This window comes from Buteo buteo, chromosome 31, assembly GCF_964188355.1.
Source record: "Buteo buteo chromosome 31, bButBut1.hap1.1, whole genome shotgun sequence".
Lineage (NCBI taxonomy): Eukaryota > Metazoa > Chordata > Aves > Accipitriformes > Accipitridae > Buteo > Buteo buteo.
In genome coordinates, this window is record NC_134201.1 from 1,836,203 (window position 1) to 1,853,674 (window position 17,472).

Here is a 17,472-nt window from a genome sequence, read left to right on the forward strand (position 1 = left end):
AGCAGGAGCAGCTCATGGAGACTGGGGTCCTGGCAGAGCATGAGGAGAGGGAATCCCAGCCCCGTGTGTCCCAGAAAGCGGCTCTGCAGCCTGTGCTGGGGCAGTGGGGAGCAAAGCTGCCTCCTAACCATGGTGGGATGTAATCCATGGGCCATGTTCCCCCCTGGGGCTGGCTGGGGTGTTCAGGGCACTGCGGCCACCTCAGGGTTTACCCTGACACGGCAGCTCTGTCATGGCCTCTGCACTGTGGGACCAGCATGGCCCAGGCCCTGCCTGGGGCAAAGAGCAGCTGGGAAACCCTAGAGTGAGGAAATGGGTGCTCCCACTGCCGTGCATCATGGGACCTATCAGAGAGCCATTTTGACTAGAAACTGCCTGTGCCCAGTAGGATGGAAATGTCTCTGTCAGCAGGATTATTCTCCAGGGACCATGGGCTCTCGCTGCTCCACAGCCTGACCCCAAGACTGCTGAGACTGTCCCTGAGACATGCCCATTTCCCCACCTCCATGACTTTGTTCTCTGCTCCTCCTGATCAGCGTCAGGAAGATGCTCTCACACTTGGGCAGGCAAGCACCAGCTCCAGGTCAAAGCCCCCAGAGACTTTTATTAGGAACAAAGATGATGCACAGCATAAAAATGGGAATAAAAATAGAGGAAACTCCAGGCGGTTTCTGTTGCCCATGGGCCAAGGGACATGGTTCCCTGGTGCTCACGGCTCTCCCAGCTCCACAGACCTCTTCTCCCTCCTGGCTGCACCCAGCTGCACAGCAGGGATGGGCTTTCAAAGCCTGGGGCTCTGGGACTGTTGTGCACAGAGCTCCGGTGTCACAGCCGTTGTGTCCTCAGGGGGATGTGCCAGAGACACCTCTTCAACATCATCATAGCCCATGCTCTCCAGGGACAGGGGCCACGTGTCTCCTTCAGCTCCAGGGACCCCAGCACTTCTCCAGGAGTGCAGGCTGGCCCCTGCAAGCAGCAAGGCAGGACAATGCAGTTTGGCCCATGGGGTCTGTACAGCATGTTCCTCCCTGCTCCTCACCACATTCAGCTCCTTCTCCTACCCCTAGACACTCCAAGGAAAACTCCTGGGACAGGAGGCTGTGGTCTCAGGACAGCAGTGACTTGGGTGGCACCAGGGATGGCACCCCAGGAACCAGCAGTGCTAAATTTCCCTCTCACCTCCGGGTGCAACCCTGGGCTCTGCTCCCTCCTCTGGCTCCCTGGGCATTTCCTTCTCTCCCTGCCCAGGGGCAACATCCTCCACGGGATCAGAAACCTCCCCAGCATCATCATAACCATCTGCTGGGTCACCTCTGGGTGGGACAAGAACATCTGAAAAGAGAGGGGAGCTGGTGACAGTGAGAAGATACATCCTGCAGAGCAGAGCGACAATGCACAGGGACACAGGGCTGAGACACGGGTATTGGCAGCACCACAGGAGACCCCCATGTCCTCCCCATCTCCAGCGGTGACACTGAGTGACACCTCTGTCCATCACAGGTCTTCAGGGAGATCAACTCCTTCTTGCCTCTGTTACCTGGTGCTGAGCCCAGACCATCCTCCTCCTCGCTGACCCCAGGGTAGGGCTGCAGCTGGGTCAGGGACTCTTCTGAATAGGAGCCTGCAGAAATGCACGGTGGCTATTATGAAGCGAGCTCCACTGACCTGGCTCGTGGTCAGTGCTGCTGGGGAAGGGGGACCCACAGAGCTAGGGCTGCGTGGGGAGGAGGGCTGGGAAATCACCCTGCCTCCCTGGGGCAAACCCTGTCTCAAAGGTGCTCCCAGAGCTGCCCTAGGACAGACCCTTCCCTCACTCCAGAGGTTTCACTTGGGGTGCAGGGGCAGGAAGAGAGGGGCTGTCCCGCTGGAACAGGCAAAGCTGTTTATTTGGGAGAAAGCTCCCCTTCCAGGCCCAGGACCTGGATGGTCTCCCCACAGACCACGTGGCCCCAGTGTCACAAGGACCATGGGCTGGGGGGCTTCAGGGAATCAGCCTGGGGTTGGGGCCAGGGGAAAGGGTCCTGCAGATGTGCCTCCAGGGAGGACCCACACCCACCTGAGCGACCAAACCTCGCCTGCTTCTCCCACACCGGGCTGTAACCAATCTCCTCGTACAGGGCCTCAGGGAAGGGCTCCTGAGCACTCCTGGAGCCTGGGGACAGAGGTAGGGCTGGCAGAGGGACAGGCAGAGGGGCAATGGGATCACACTGCGCTGCCCCAAACCTGTTTCTTGGGCCAGCCCAGGACTGGCCCGATGGCACAGCCCCACTGCACTGTCCAGGCACAGCTGCCACATCCCCAGTGAGGGCAACATCGCCGTGGAGATTATCTGGGGCAGCGTCACCCTCGCATCATCCCATCGGAGACAGCGCTCATGCCCCTCTGGCCCCAGGGTCATGCACCCCTTGCCTGACCCTGGAGCAGCTCCCATGTTTCTTCCACCTGGAGCTTTCCCCTGTCTGCCCCACGGGTCTAGAGCAGCCAGGGGGTGGTCAGGACTGGGCAGAGGGGACAGCCTGGGGGCCTGACACCACGGGGATGGACCCTTCTGCCCTGCACTCCTCCCATCATCTCCCTTGTCCCAGAGTCCCCCCCAGCACTACCCAGAGCATTGACAGCCTTGGCCATCTCCCCCCTGCTCACATCTCTCCCAGCCCCGCTCTGCCATTTCTCTCCTCACCCCATCACTACCTCCCCCCGCCTCTGGGCTCTCTCCACCCCTTGCTGCTGGTGCCCCACGGCCAGGCACTCAATGGGGTGGTGCATGGGACAGGTGGCAGCACACGGTCTCTTACCCCCAACTCTGCCTGTGCCCCTCACTGACACCCCGCAGGCCTTCCCACAGGTATCTCCTCCTGGGACCGCTGTGGAAAGACCAACCTCTGCGCCCAACCCTGGTGCTCAGTGCTTGCCCAGCCAGGAGGGCCAGGAGCAGGCAGAGAAGGGCCCCCAGGATGATGCAGATGATGACGGGCACTGAGACTCTCCCGCTGCCACTCGGACGGCCCCGGGGGGAATCTGTGTGGGCAAGAATATGGAAAGGCCAGCACCAGGCCTGGGTGAGGTAGGAAAAGCACCATTCCTGACCCCCATCACACAAGACAGAAGGGCGTGGAGGGCCCCAGGGATGAGCGATGGAGAAGCTTCTACCCCGATGAGTAAATGACAACCTTCCCTACCCCCCTCACCACCAGACCTGTGCCTTCTCCTGGGAGTTTCACACCCCAGCAAGGAGCCCCTTCCACCCAGCTGTGGGTCACAGTCTTGCCCTGGGGATACCCAGCCGCAGAGGGAAGACAAGTTACCTGCTCGGGGTGGGACTGCTGCTGTCCTGGGTGTAGCTGCAGAGGAGGAAAAGGAGAGCTGGGCTGAGAGGGTGGGTGTGCGGGTAGCGGGGATCCTCTCCCCCAACACAGCACATGTGTGTCTGTGTATGTCCCTGGCACATCCCACCCAAGTTGGCTCTCCTGTGGTGCTACAAAGAGAGGGCAGGATAGGGCTCAGTGCCTCTGCTGCGGGTGGCACGCAGGATGGCACAGGCAGCCCAGGGGATATCCCTGGGGCTGCAGGGCCGCACGGGCAATGGCCAGAAGACATCCAGTTCCACCGAGGCTGCTCCCCACTTGGCACCAGGCTCCTGCACTCCGCAGAAATGTTCTTCCTCTTGGGAGGTTACGGGCCATGCCAGGACCAAGGGGGCAAAAGGCCTTCCCCCTGAGCAAGGGGTCCCAGCCCTGCCACTCACCTGAGCAGTTCACACCAGCATCTTCCTTGTGCCGGCAAGCACCGCCATCCCCAGGCCGGGCCCAGCAGTCCTGCAGAGACGGCTCTGTCCCACGGCACTCCACCTGCTCCAGCCAGATGGGGCCCGTCCCCTCCCCAAACGCAGCCTCATGCAGGGCAGACACCGCGGGGCCACAGCCCAGCTGCCTGCACGCCACCTCGGCATCCCGCATGTCCCAGGAGTCGTCGCACACCGTCCCCCAAGAGCCACGGTGCCAGACCTCCACTCTGCCCGAGCACCTGTCCTCACCTCCCACGGCACGAATCTTCTCCCTGTCTGGAGAAGGCAAAGACCTCCCGTGGCACGGAGACAGCAGGCAGAGCCCTGCCAGACAAGAAGCATCCACAGAGGAGCAGCTCCCTACCTGTGCAGCTCGTGGAGTTGGGGCACGGGGACAGCGGGATCGAGGGCGTTTCTGGGCGTGTCCCTGAAGAAGGAAACACTGTGGTGAAAGGGCTGGTTTGGGAGATCGTGCAGAAGAGAGCAGGGCTGAGCTCTGCTTGTGCCTCCCTCTGCCATCGCGATCACGGCAGCAACTGAACCCTGGTCATTGAGGGGACAAGCACAGGACTGTGGGGGGACCCCGACTGCTCAGCTCGCAAAGGTCCCTGTTTAACAGAGCAGCAGGAGCGTGTCTGTGGAGGGGAGGCTCTCCTGAACCCTCTCTGGTCTCTTCTGAGACCTCACCTGGAGATGCTTCTGCCTCCCCAAGGTGCTGCTGGCAACTGCTGCTGGACGTGTGTGGCTTTGATCACTTTTCTGCCACCAGCAGCAGAAGGGACTGACATGGAAAGGAAAAGCCCCTCCAAGCTCTTTCTCTACGTTTGGCCATACCCAGCAGGGAACAGGAGCTGGGGTGGCACTGGGGTGCCCAGGTGGCTCAGAGTTACCATTACAGGTGATGTGGGTCTCCTCTCGCAGGTCTTCACATGACTGTGGGTTCCAGGGAGCAGAGGAACACTGCCAGAAGGAGCTGGTTTTCTCCCCACACTGCACGTAATCCAGCCAGGTAGGGCCAGACACCCTTCCATAAGGCAGCTGTGTTTCCAGGGATCCTCCGTCCCCGCAGCCCAGCTCCTTGCATGCCAGAGACACCGTGGCGAGAGTCATCGAGTTGGAGCAAATGCTTCCCCATGTCCCATTGTAGAAAACCTGCAGGCGCCCAGAGCAGCCATCACTGTTCTCCAGCCTCAGGGCCACGAACTCTGGGGGGAAAGGCACCAAGGGGGAACAGGCTGGTCTGGGGCAGTGGGAGCCAGGACACATCTGCACCCCTCAGGCCCTTATCCGGGCAGGGCCAGGGCCAGCACGTCCCCCTTGCACCCAAGGGCAGAGAGAAGCCCCTGATGGACAGACACCCCTGTCCTTCCTGCTAACCCTTGGGGATGACTGAGCTCCCCAGGGACCCGCAGTGGGACTGACGGTACCCGTGCATGGGTGTCCACAGGACATGCTCGGGCAGGAGCTCAGAGCCAGCCAGGGACAGCCTTGGCCATGCCCGTCTGTCCTTGTGTCCTGGCCTCTGCAAGAGCCAGGCTCCCACTACAGCTCCCACCACAGACCTGAGCAGATGACTCCCGCGTCCTCTTTGTGCCCGCAGTCGTGCTGCCCCCAGGGCCTGGCAGGGCAGTCCCAGAGAGCAGCTTCGGCCCCAGAGCAGTTGACGCCATCCAGCCAGATCTGCCCGGAGCCTTCCCCGAACTGAGCGGAGCCGACTGCCTTCACTGCCCCTCCACAGCCCAGCTGGTGGCAAACGACGGCAGCATCAGACAGGTCCCAGCCATCGTCACAGACAGTCCCCCAGATGCCCTGGTAGTAGACCTCCACTCTCCCAGCACAGCGCCCAGACCCGTTCACCAGCCGGACCCTCCGGCTCCCTGTAGTGGGCAGAAACCCCAGTTGCTGTCAGGGGCCGGCTGCCCACCCACCCCATCACCTGGGGGGCCCGTGCAGCGCCGCTCACCCCAGCAAATGACTCCCACGTCCTCCGCAACCCCTGCTGCCGGTGCACTCTTGGGCAGGGAGGTGTTGCAGAGGGCCAGGTTGGCCTCGTGCCCTGCACACCGGACCCCTCGCAGCCCCACGGGACCCGTCCCTCTCTGAGGCTTCGGGGGGTTGTAGGCTGTCCCTGCCTCTCCGCACTGCAGCTGCCGGCACACCACGCTGGCCTCCTGCACGTCCCACAGGTCGTCCAGGACTCTGCCCCACGTCCCATTCTGGAAGATCTCCACTCGTCCGTCGCACCGGCTCCCTCCACCCACCAGCCGCAGGGATGCAGATTCAGCTGGGCCTGGGGAGGACAGCCATGCCCCAAGCCTCAGCAGCACCAGAGAACCCAGAAACCTGCAGTGCCTCTCAAAGCTGTGGGACCTCACAGTGTCCTGAAGCTCACCCGCCTGGCCCCAGCCCTCTGCAGTGAGCTTCAGGAGCAGGTTTCCACAGGATTTGTTTCCCAGTCCCTGAGCAAGACACTGTCTTTGCTTTTGGTGGGGTAGAGCCACTCAACACGTCCCTGCTGAGGCAGATGGGGTAGCTCCCACAGGAGGGAGAAGCAACCAGTGCAGCTGCCCAGGGACAGGCAGTGCCAGGAAAAGCCTTGCCGAACCTCAGCGCTGACACCGACACCGTTGAGACACAGGGCACGGCACACACATCTCTGCCCCTCTGCATCCCTGGGGATCATGGGCTGGGAGCCTGTGTCCCTGGCAGGGAGCAGAGCGAGAGGGGCCTTTCCGATCAAACAGGACAAGTCTGGGACTTGCGCCGACTAGAAGCAAGGGCCCAACCCTGCTCTACAGCTCATGTCCCAGGTCTGCTGCTGCTGCTGCTGCCGCTGCTGCTGGGGGCACCCGAGCAGCCCCTGCGGGTGTGGGATTGGGCTCTGAGAAGGACTCTGTGGGGCTAGGACAGGGCTGTCTGCAGCCAGAGGCACGGAGCAGAGCCCCACAGCCCTGTCCTTGACCTGTCCTGCAGCACAAGAGCAGAGGAGCCCAGGCCTGGCAGTGGCCCCGAGGCGTGAGCTGCTGCCCCAGGGGCCAGAGACACCTCTCCCAATTCAGCACTCGGCTCTCCCACATCAGAGCAGTCAGTCTGAGCAGACAAAGCTCTCCAGATCACTGCTGGTGAAGCCAGGGTTTCTCCAGGGAGAAATTCACACTCACGCTGCCATGGGGTCCCCTGCTTTGGGTGGCCACGTCACACCCAAGGGGCAAATGGAGTTAAGGCAGCATTTTCCCTGAGCAGCACTCACCTGAGCAAATGACAGCAGCATCGTTCCCATGGGAGCACAAGGCCCCCAGAGCAGTCACCGGGCACTGCCCCAGGTGGCCTTCAGTCCCATCACAGTGAAATGAGTCTCTCCAGAAGGGGTGGGTGGCTCTCCCAAAATGACCTGGCCTGGGAATGGACTCGGCAAACCCGCAGTCAAGGTGACGACAGAGAACGTGGGCGTCCAAGAGGTCCCAGTGGGAGGCACAGAGGGAGCCCCAGGTCCCCAGCACCTGGACCTCCACCCTCCCCTCACACGCTGTGCTGCCATTCACCAGCCTGAACCCTGTGAACTCTGGGAACAGAGAAGGGTGAGAAAGGACAGACTTGTGCTTTTGCTCCCTCGGGAGGTAGAGGAGAGGCCAAATGGACGCCTTTCCTTTCTCCTCCTTCTGCACAATTTTAGGGCTGCAGACAAATATTCAAGGTCAGGTCTAATGGGGCTCTGAGCAACCTGATCTAGGTGAAGATGTCCCTGCTCATTCCAGGGGTGGCTGGACTAGATGAACTTTAAAGATCCCTTCAAACCCAAACCACCCCATAATTTTATGATCACCCCTTCTGTCCTCCCTTCCAGCACAGTCCTTGCCCTGCTCTCCCATCCTCAGCACACCCCCCGTGTTGAACACCCCACCCTGAGTCCTTACGTGTGCAGGTGACACCGGCATCCTTTGCATGGGAGCAGGGCTCATCCCTTGGGGATCCCCTGGGGCAGGAAGCAAGAAGGGATTCATTCCCCACACACTGCAGCTCTCTGTCCCAGATGGGACCATCCCCTTCTCCAAAGTGAGCTGCCCTAGCGACAGGCAGGGCTGTGCCACACTGCAGCTCCCTGCAGACCACGATGGCAGCTTTGGGACCAAAGTCTGAGTCACAGACGGTTTTCCACTGGTCCCCGTCACGGATCTCCACTCGTCCTGAGCAGGGGCTGTCGCCTCCAACCAGCTGGACAAATCCTGTAGCAACCAAAGACCCCGTGAGTTCCCAGAGCCCTCTGGCAGTTAGTTACCTGACCACAGACCACTTAATCTCCAAAGTGGCTGCAGGCAAAGAGCCCCACAACCATCCCAGCAGCTCCCACTGGGTGCCGATGGCACAAACACACCAGAGCCCTCCTGCTGCTCCTCAGGCATTAGCACGGCTCTCGGGGGCTGCCTCCTCTCCCAAACTCCCAGCTGCAGGAACCGCTCATACAAACTGGTGCCATCCTGCAGACCCTGGGCTGCCTGGCACCGGCCCCAGACACTGCAGCACCCAGAGCACTTGAGCCCAAGGAGGTGGGCCGAGGCACTGATGGCTGCCACAGCCTGCTCTGCCCCACCAAGCTCGGAGCCAGGCTCAGGAACCCCTTGGAGCCACGGGAAATGCACCCCATTCCCAGGTGGTTCTCGGGCCATTGGGGCACTGCTATTAGAGGGGACAGGGCACAGAGGCGGTGCAGGTGTACCTGCTGTCGCTGTCTTCACCAGCCCCCAGCTCCAGCACCTGACTGGGGAGGGGGTCCTCAGCCAGGGCCAGAGTATGCTGCCAGGTGGGCACATCCCCTGCCAACAGCTGGGTAGAGGGCAGGAGAGCGGGTGAAGGAGCAGCCCTGGGTTGACACAAGCTCCCAGTGCAAGGACGGGCACCAAGGAGAACCAGAAAGTGCTGGCAAATCCCCTGTGGCACAGGGCAGGCAGGGGCTGGGGTAGGCAGGAGAGGCTGGGCAGCAGGTCAACACTGTCTGCACAGGGTTGTTTCCCTGTGGGCTGGCTCTCATGGGGTGAGCCTGGAAGAGGAATGAAGTGGCCATGGGCCACCCTGTTCTTCTGCCCCAGCCCAGCACTCCTCCCCTCTAAGCAGCCCCTCTGCTTTGGGGAACTCATGTCTGCCAGGGGACACAACCCAAAAGTCCCCGGCCACCTTGGGCCTTTCCTCAGGACTGTGGGCGGCCATGTGAGCTGCTCGCACTGCCTCTGCCATGGTGAGACCTGGTCCTCGGTGCTGCCAGACAGGTCCTGGCTGAATGGGAGGAGAAAGATGGGAACCAAAGGAGACTGCGGAGCAGGGCATGGCATTCATCTCCCAGCCGGAGGCTCCGATGGAGGGTGGGCTGAGCCACGTCCCAGGCCAGGCAGTAGAGAGTTCACCTGGGGCTTTCCTCAGGGACCAGGGAAACCAGCAATGACTGTCACAGCTCGGCAGTGTGCCTGGCCACACCAGGACCTGCTCCAGTACCCCTCCGTTGTTCCCTGAGGGTGCAGCCAGGTCCCTTCCCCCATCCTGGCCACAAAGGTAAGGAATGGGCTGGCCCCTTACCTGAACACGTCACTCCAGCATCCACACTGTGATCACAGTGCTCTCGAATCCATTCTGTGTTTGTGCAGTCAGACAGGGCAGACTCGGTGCCATCACAGTCTACACCAGACATCCAAATGGGGCCAGATCCTGGCCCAAAGTGTGCTTCCTCATGAGCTTCAAGAGCAGATCCACAGTCCAGCTGCTTACAAACCACTGCAGCATCCTTCATGTCCCATAAGTAAAAACCACACACAGTCCCCCACTGGCCCTGTTGTTTCACCTCCACTCTTCCAGCACAGCGCCAGCTGCCACCCTCCAGCCTCACCTCCGCAGCTCCTTCAAACACCAACATGGGAGCAGTCAGAAGAGCACCGAGCCCCAGACTGCAGGTCTGGGAGCCCCCCTTCCCACACGGAGTCACAGGCACTGGCATGGGAGCCCTCCCCCTTCCACGCTGTCCCTGGGCCACTGTGGGAGCCCCTGCTCTCCCCACGGGCTGTGCAGGCTGGGAGTGCCCAACGCCAGCCCTGCTGGGCCATTCACCATCTCGCAGCCCTTGGCACCTCCTTCCACTCCAACAGCCCCATGCCCATGTTCACCTCCACACTGTGCCCCCAGGCCCTGCCCAGGGCACCATCTCCTCCCCAGCCCAGCACACCCTGCACAGCCCCGTGCCCCCAGGCCCACACCTTCCCCTGCCCACCACCTGCCCTGGCACAACCCAAACCCACACCACACCCCGAGCTTTCCATGTCCTCAGGGAGCACCGAGACAACCCCAAGAATAACCCCAACGCATGTCCCCTCCTCGCCCCTGGCATCAGCCCAGCCCCCGTGCTTGGCCAGGGCCCCTAGGAAGGAAACTTCTCTGCCACCTGTGGGTGCAGACAGCCCTGTCCCCTTCTCTCCGTGGGGCACAAACTGCCTTCCTGGGGTCGGGGCTCCCCTGCAGCCTGGGGGCAGCGAGCAGCACACAAACCCTCCAGGGCACCCTAGAGATTGGCTGTGCCCTGAGGATCGCTGAGTGCTGCCACCACCAGCTGGGAAACCACCAGCCTCAAGGGTAAAGCACTGGGGAACAAGGGGTCCCAAAAGGGTAACCCAGGATGGGGTGTCTATAAATGCAGCCAGGCACGGGCTGCCATAAATGCAGACAGGACCAGGGTAAGGCAGAAGGTCCATGGGCTTGAACACCTTCTGACCCTTGTCTCAGGGGAGCCTGGAAAGGAACCACGTTCCCAGTGGGATCCCCAAGACCCCACTGGGCCCAGGAAGTGGGATGAGGGAACCGGCACTTACCCCTGCACAACTGGAGCCAGAGGAGAAGCCACAGCACCTGTGGGAACACCAGTCCCTCTGTCCCCATCCTGAGAGTCCTGCCCTGCCAGCACAGCCCTGCTGCACCCCACTCCCTGTCACGGCTCCCAGGAACTCACGGGGACAACAGCAATGGGAGGGTTATATATCTCTGCAGATGCCAACCCAGTTACAGGAGGAGCCAATTGAAACAGCAGCACCTTTTTAGACATTATCGGGAACCATCTCCCCTCCGACACAGCCCAGCCCTCCAATGAACTTCTCCAGCGCCATTCATGACCATATATGAGAGATGGCTCCGCTACAGGTGTCATGTCACTGGGGTGGGGGGCTGTCACAAGACAGGGCCAGTTGTGTGGGGGAACAGGTTTTTCACCCCCTGAACTGTGCCATGTGGACTAGGAGCACTGAGCATCTCCTGCACTGGGCACATCCAAGAGCCCCAGGTGCGAGTGTCCAGCCACCCCTGTGCCATGGGAATCACAGGGCTGAGACTGCACCGGGGGCTGTGTCAGGAAGAAAGAAAACAGCCCCTGCCCCTGCTTCAGACCCCACTCTGCTGGGAGCAGCAGCTGGGAAAGGGCCTTGGCCAGGGGAAGAGCTCCATTCCACGAGTGCTGGCTCATTCGTCCCTCCCCGGAGAGCCCCATGGTGGGTCCCTCGCAGAAGCCGGAGACGGAGCTGGGACATGTCCCTGCCCAGCAGCAGACATGCAGCCCAGAGGCTCAAATGTGTCCCTGACTCTCGGCATGTCACCGAGGGTCCGTTATTCCCCGCGGGTGGCTCGGGAGCTGCAGCCTGCAGGTGCACAAACCACAGCCCACGTGACCTCGCAGAGCTCCCCGCGCTCCGGAGGAAGTCTGTGGTTTTCTCCTGGCGCCGTGCCCAGGCACATCCCTGCGGTGCCCCCGAGCCACCCCTACCCCGACTGCTCCAGCCAGGGCTGCAGGGGCTGCTCCTTCGGCCTCGCAGACACGGGGCCGGGCGCATCCCATCCCCTCTGATGCCCTTGTGACAGCACACGACCGCTCTGCACCGAGCCCTGCAGCCATGAGGTGCCATCGGTGATGTGAACACTGCCATCCTCCCACGGCCACCCTGCGTGCTCATGATCTATACTGACGGTGACCGCACACCCCTCCTACTGCCACCACTGCATGTGCCTGAGTTACAGTGCCACACGTGTGGGCGCGGTGGATGGACTTCTGCTAACGACGGTTCTTCTAAAATGCCGTGTTTCATTGTGGTCTGAATATTATTTTGGTGACACCAGAAGCACCTGCCCAAGCTATGTGCCAGCTCCTGGCCTAGCAGCTCTCCAGGCACCAGTGACATCACAAGTTCATCCATACACAGCCACGCGCATACTCCTAGCCTATCTGCTATTCAGCCACAGGTGACGTCATACTGTCTGCATCTGACATGGGCCTGCTCCTGGCCTATCGGCTATTCAAACACCAATGACCTCAAAACCACCGACACCAACTAGGGGCCTGCTCCTGCCCTATCAGCTACTCAGGCAGCAGTGACATTAGAAGCACCTACATGTGCCATTGGCCTACTCCAGGCCTATGAGCTACTCAGGCAGGAGTGACCTCATGAGCAGAGACACAAGCCATGGGCCTGCTCCTGTTCTATCAGCTACTCAGGCACCAGTGACCTCAAAACAACCTACACATACCTGTCGCGGTTTAACCCCAGCTGGCAGCTAAGTTCCACACAGTCGCTTGCTCACTATTTCACTAAATAAAAAGTTACTTCTATCCCAGCCAAAACCAGTACAATGCGAGATCCCTGCTCCTGCCCTATCAGCTTTATTAGTGTTATCATTATCATTATTAGTTTCTTCTTTTCTGTTCTATTAAGCTGTTCTTATCTCAACCCACGAGTTTTACTTCTTTTGCTGAATTTTTCCCTCATCCCACTGGGTGTGGGGGGGAGTGAGTGAGCGAGCGGCTGTGTGGTGCTTAGCTGCTGGCTGGGGTTAAACCATGACACTCCCTCTTACCTATCAGCTACTCAGGCACCAGTGAGCTGGCCACCACATAGCCACCTACTTGCTATCTGCTTGCCTGTGAGACGCAAAGGCACAAGTGACCTCGTAAGCTCTGACACAAGCCACGCCCCTACTCTTGGCCTATCAGCTACTCAGGTATCAGTAATCTCACAACCACTTATACAAGCCACCTGCCAGCTCCCAGCCTATGATCTACTCAGGCACCACTGACCTTACAAGCCCATACCAACCTATTTTCTATGTGCTTGTCTGGTGGGGTAACTCCATGTGGCAGCCCCCACCCAGTCACTTGCTCACTCCCCACCAGTGGGATGGGGAAGGAAAGTGGAAGGACAAAAGCAAGAAAAAAATCTCATGGGTCGAGATAAAGACAGTTTAATAACTGGATTACCTCTTCTACACCCATCACTCCCTTAGTTCTATAGCTGACTCTGACGTCATATGGTGTGGAATATCCCTTTGGTCCGTTGGTACCAGCTGTTCTGACTTTGTCCCCTCCCAGCTTCTTGCCACCCTCAGCCTCCTCGCTGTCAGGGCAGAGTGAGAAACAGAGAAGGCCTTGATGCTGTGCAAGTGCTGCTCAGCAGTAGCTACAATGTCAGTGTGTTATCAGCCAACACTCTTTTGACCACCAAGGCAAAGCTTGGCACCACAGGGGCTGCTAACAAGAAAACTAACGCCATCCCAGCCAGACCCAGCACAATCTTCACACCTCGTTCCCTCCCGTGTACATCCTGCTCAGGTCCTACAGGATTCAATACATTTACATCCACCATCACCACCCCCTTCCCCATCCTTTGACAGGACGTACACACAGCATACTGGATTTGGCTGGTGTGGCTCAGGTGGACCTGCACAAGTGCCAGCACACTCCTGACCTCTCCCCTCTCTCAGTCAGACAGAGCTGTTTGAAACATTCAATCAGGTTATCAACCTAAGGACAAGGAAATGTGTATAGCACCAGTCTGCACCCCACAGTGCTCTTACAGGTAGCTGTGAGATCCCCCACAACCCCATGGGGAAAGGGAGTTCCCCACTATCACCCTACCTCTCTGCTTGGAACCTCGAAAGCCACTTTGCAGTTCCTGGGCTCACTGGCTAGTTCCTCTTGTCCACATGGTCTCTTTTGAGATCCTCTTTGGGTCTTTTCCGTATAGCCCCCAAGCACGTATTCTTCTGAAGTTGGCACTTTGTCCTGCTTTTCCATGTTTGCAGATGGCGTTGCCAGGGAGGCCAGGTCTACCATGCTTGTGTGGTTAGGGAGGCCAGATTTAGCCCACCTTTTCAGGTAGGGAGGCCTGGTCTACCGGGCTGTACAGGTAGGGAGGCCTGGGCTACCCTGCCTGCGCGGGTAGGGAGGCCAGTTCTACCCCACCCACGTGATTAGGGAGGCCCGGTCTACCCTGCCGGTGCCGATAGGGAGGTGAGGTCTACCCCACTGCAAAATTAGGGAGGCCTGGTCTACCCTGCCGTGCAGTTAGGGAGGCCAGGTCTACCCCACCCGTGCAGTTAGGGAGGCCTGGTCTACACCACCAGCACCAGCAGGGAGTCCAGGTCTACCCCTCCCGTTGGGTAGGGAGACCATATCTACCCCACTGTTGCCGGTAGGGAGTTCTGGTCTAGCCCTCCCGCATGGGTAGGGAGACCAGGTATACCCCACCGGAGGCAGTGGGGAGGCCTGGTCTACCCATCCCATGCAGGTAGGGACGCCAGGCCAACCCCACCGGCGCCAGCAGGGAGGCCAGGTCTACCCTGCTCTCTCAGGTAGGGAGACCATGTCTACACCACCAGCACCCATATGGAGGCCAGATCTACTCCACCTTTACCGGTAGGGAGGACTGGTCTAACCCGCCCGTGCGGGTAGTGAGACCAGGTCTACCCCACCGGAGCCATTAGGGAGGCTTGGTCTACACCACCCGCGTGGTTAGAGAGGCCAGGTTACCTGTACGCATGGATAGGGAGGCCAGGTCTACCCCACCGGCGCCAGTCGAGAGGCCTGGACTACCTTGCCCGTGCAGTTAGGGAGGCCATGTCTACCCCGCCCGCGCATTTAGGAAGGCCCGGTCTACCCAGCCCTGGCTGGTAGGCAGGCCTGGTCAACCCCACCCATGTGGGTTGGGAGGCCAGGTCTACCCCACCCGCTCGGGGAGGGACACCATGTCTATCCCATCATCGCCACTAGGGAGGCCATGTTTACCCCACCCGCAAAGTTATGTATGCCTCATCTACCCCGCCCGCATGCGTAGGGAGGCCAGGTCTATGCCACCCAATCGGGTAGGGAGACCAGGTCTACCCTGCCCACTTGGGTAGGGAAACCATGTCTACCCACCGGCACCTATAAGGAGGCCAGGCCTATCCCACCCACGTGGCTAGGGAGGCCTGCTCTACCCCACGTGAGCAGGTAGAGAGGCCAGGTCTACCCCACCCGTGTGTTTAGGGAGGCCTGGTCTACCCCACTCGTGCCAGTTGGGAGGCCTGGTCTGCACCGCTTGTGCAGTTAGGGAGGCCAGGTCTACCCAAACTGAGTAGATAGGGAGGCCAGGTCTACCCCACTGGCACCGTTTGGGAGACCAGGCCTACCCGCTCAGGAGGTTAGGGAGGTCATTTCTACCCCAGACATGAGACTAGGGAAGCCAGGTCAGCCCCGCCCGCTCAATTAGGAAAGCCAAGTCTACCCTGCCCATGCAGCTAGGGAGGCCTGCTCTACCCCACCTGTGCTGGTAAGGTGGCCAGACCTACCCCGCCCACGGGGTGATGGTGGTTAATTCTACCCTGCCCGCGCAGTTAGGGAGACCAGGTCTACCCCACCGGCACAGGTAGGGAGGTCTGGTCTGCCCTGCCTGCTTGGCTAGGGAGGCAACGTCTACCCCGCCTTTGCCGGTAGGGAGGCCAAGTCTACCCCACCTGCGCGATTAGGGAAGCCTGGTTTACCCTGCCTGCTCAGCTAGGGAGGCAACGTCTACCCTGCCCTTGCCGGCACGGAGGCCTGGTCTACGCCACCCGCATGGGTAGGGATGATATATGGTAGTTGATATATATTCCAGATGTCAATTATATTTTGAAGTTTGCAAGCAATAAGTAGGTACAAGTAGAATATATGGTTTCCTGTAATGACATAAGACATTCTGTAGCTCAAGGAATTAAAGGATGTGTAGAATCTAAGAATGCAAGTAAGAAGGTAAGGGATGGGTTTTTGGCATGAGAACAGCACTTTGGAGGTCAAAGATTATTTGGCATGAAAGATACAAGAAGAATTAAGGAAAAACAGAAGTTTAATATCAAAATATTGAAAAGGGGAAAGTGTTGAGGATTTCTCGGCTGGAGAAAGGCATGTGAGCAATCCAGCCATTATGTGGGAACGAAGCATAAGTTTACAAAATGCTGGAGCAGACAAGGACGCTGTGTCCTTGTACGCTGGGAAAAAAGAAGATAAGAAGAGCCTGGCAAACAACACCTGGATGCTGAAGAATGAGATAAGTGACTGCTGGACACCTCGTGAAGAAGCTTGCGCAGCCAATAGAAAATAAGATAGTGTCGCATGAAACCTGGTATTGTACCAATTAGAGTATTGTATAAGGCGCGTGCACAAGCGCATAAGGTATATAACTGTATCAAACGTTGTAGTAAATGGACTTCACTTGATCACATTGGCCTGTGTGTGATGACCCCTGTAGATCCTCCGCAACATTTGGCGCCCGAACAGGGACCCTCAGATCAGCACTTATCGTCTCTACAAGAATCTCTGGTGCAGCTGAACCGACGAGGGAGCATAGGAGCCGGCCGAGAGTGTTCCTGCTGCCCCAGCAGGACGGCATGAGCTTCAACTGAGCTGGGACGCACGTAAGTTTGAATCTCGCCCTGAGCTGGGAAAACGAGGAGACGCGTGAAAACTTGAATCTCGCCCTGATCAGGTGAGCGGTCGGAGAAGGAGATGGGTTTGGACAAAGAGCAGGAAGCAGTCCTAAAGCTCCTTTGTAATTTTATCTCTGAGAGAGGACTGAAATTCGATAATTCTGTGTTAAAGGGGTTACTTTTATGGGCCTGGAAGAAAGAACTTATCCCGAGTGTAAATGTCGCGTTTGAAGAAGCGACCTGGGATGATATAGGCAAGGCGCTGTGGGACGCTACTAGCTGTAGGGGGGGTAAGGTAAAGGAGATGAAAAAATATGCAGAGCACTGGAAAGTAATTTGAGACATGTTGGAGACAATGAGGGCAGACCGGCAGGCAGCCGCTGCTCTCTGCGCGGCGGTGACCCCCTCTGCTGCCTCCACGGCTGCCGCGTCAGCCTACCCCGCTGGAGTTGGGGGGATATTCTCTGCACAACTATCTCCACCCCTCCTAACATCCATCTCCGTTAACGCTGAGACACCTGCACAGACACAGCCTTTGCCTATACCCAGCCAGGTCGTTGGTGCCGAAAAAATTCCCCCGTCTGTTACTCCGCAAGAAACAGGGGAATTAGGGGGGGCCGATTGTCGCCTGACAGATCCGAAGCCAAAAGACTCGGGGGTGACTAATGCAGATAAACAGATTGTGGGGGACAGGGAACCATCTCTATCAGGTGGTGCGATGGAAGAGCTGAGGGAGGTGGTGAACCAACTATAAGAACTGACAGTACGGTCTGAAGAGCTCCTGAGGGAGGTGGTGTACCAATTACAAAAACTGACAGTACGGTTGGAAGAACCAGAAGTGAGGGAGAAACGGTCATCCTCCCGAAAGGATGGACTGAGAGGGCAAGAGAGCGAAGATTCTCACCTTATACCGGCCCCGCTTCCCCCTCCCGCCCTCTTCTCGCCGCCCCCTCCGA

General features: G+C 59.1%; 1 protein-coding gene across 1 annotated transcript; it reads right to left on the bottom strand.

The window, feature by feature from the left end:
• Nucleotides 1–709: 709 nt before the first annotated feature.
• Nucleotides 710–8,255, bottom strand: LOC142026099 (antigen WC1.1-like). The gene is given in 14 exon segments (XM_075018935.1): nt 710–966; nt 1,180–1,332; nt 1,538–1,621; nt 2,057–2,152; nt 2,881–3,018; nt 3,306–3,341; nt 3,746–4,060; nt 4,149–4,211; nt 4,675–4,989; nt 5,347–5,661; nt 5,748–6,074; nt 7,035–7,346; nt 7,699–8,007; nt 8,157–8,255. Coding segments are annotated over 14 exon segments (2,748 nt in total). The 5' UTR covers nt 8,185–8,255.
• Between the last annotated feature and the right edge of the window lie 9,217 nt (nt 8,256–17,472).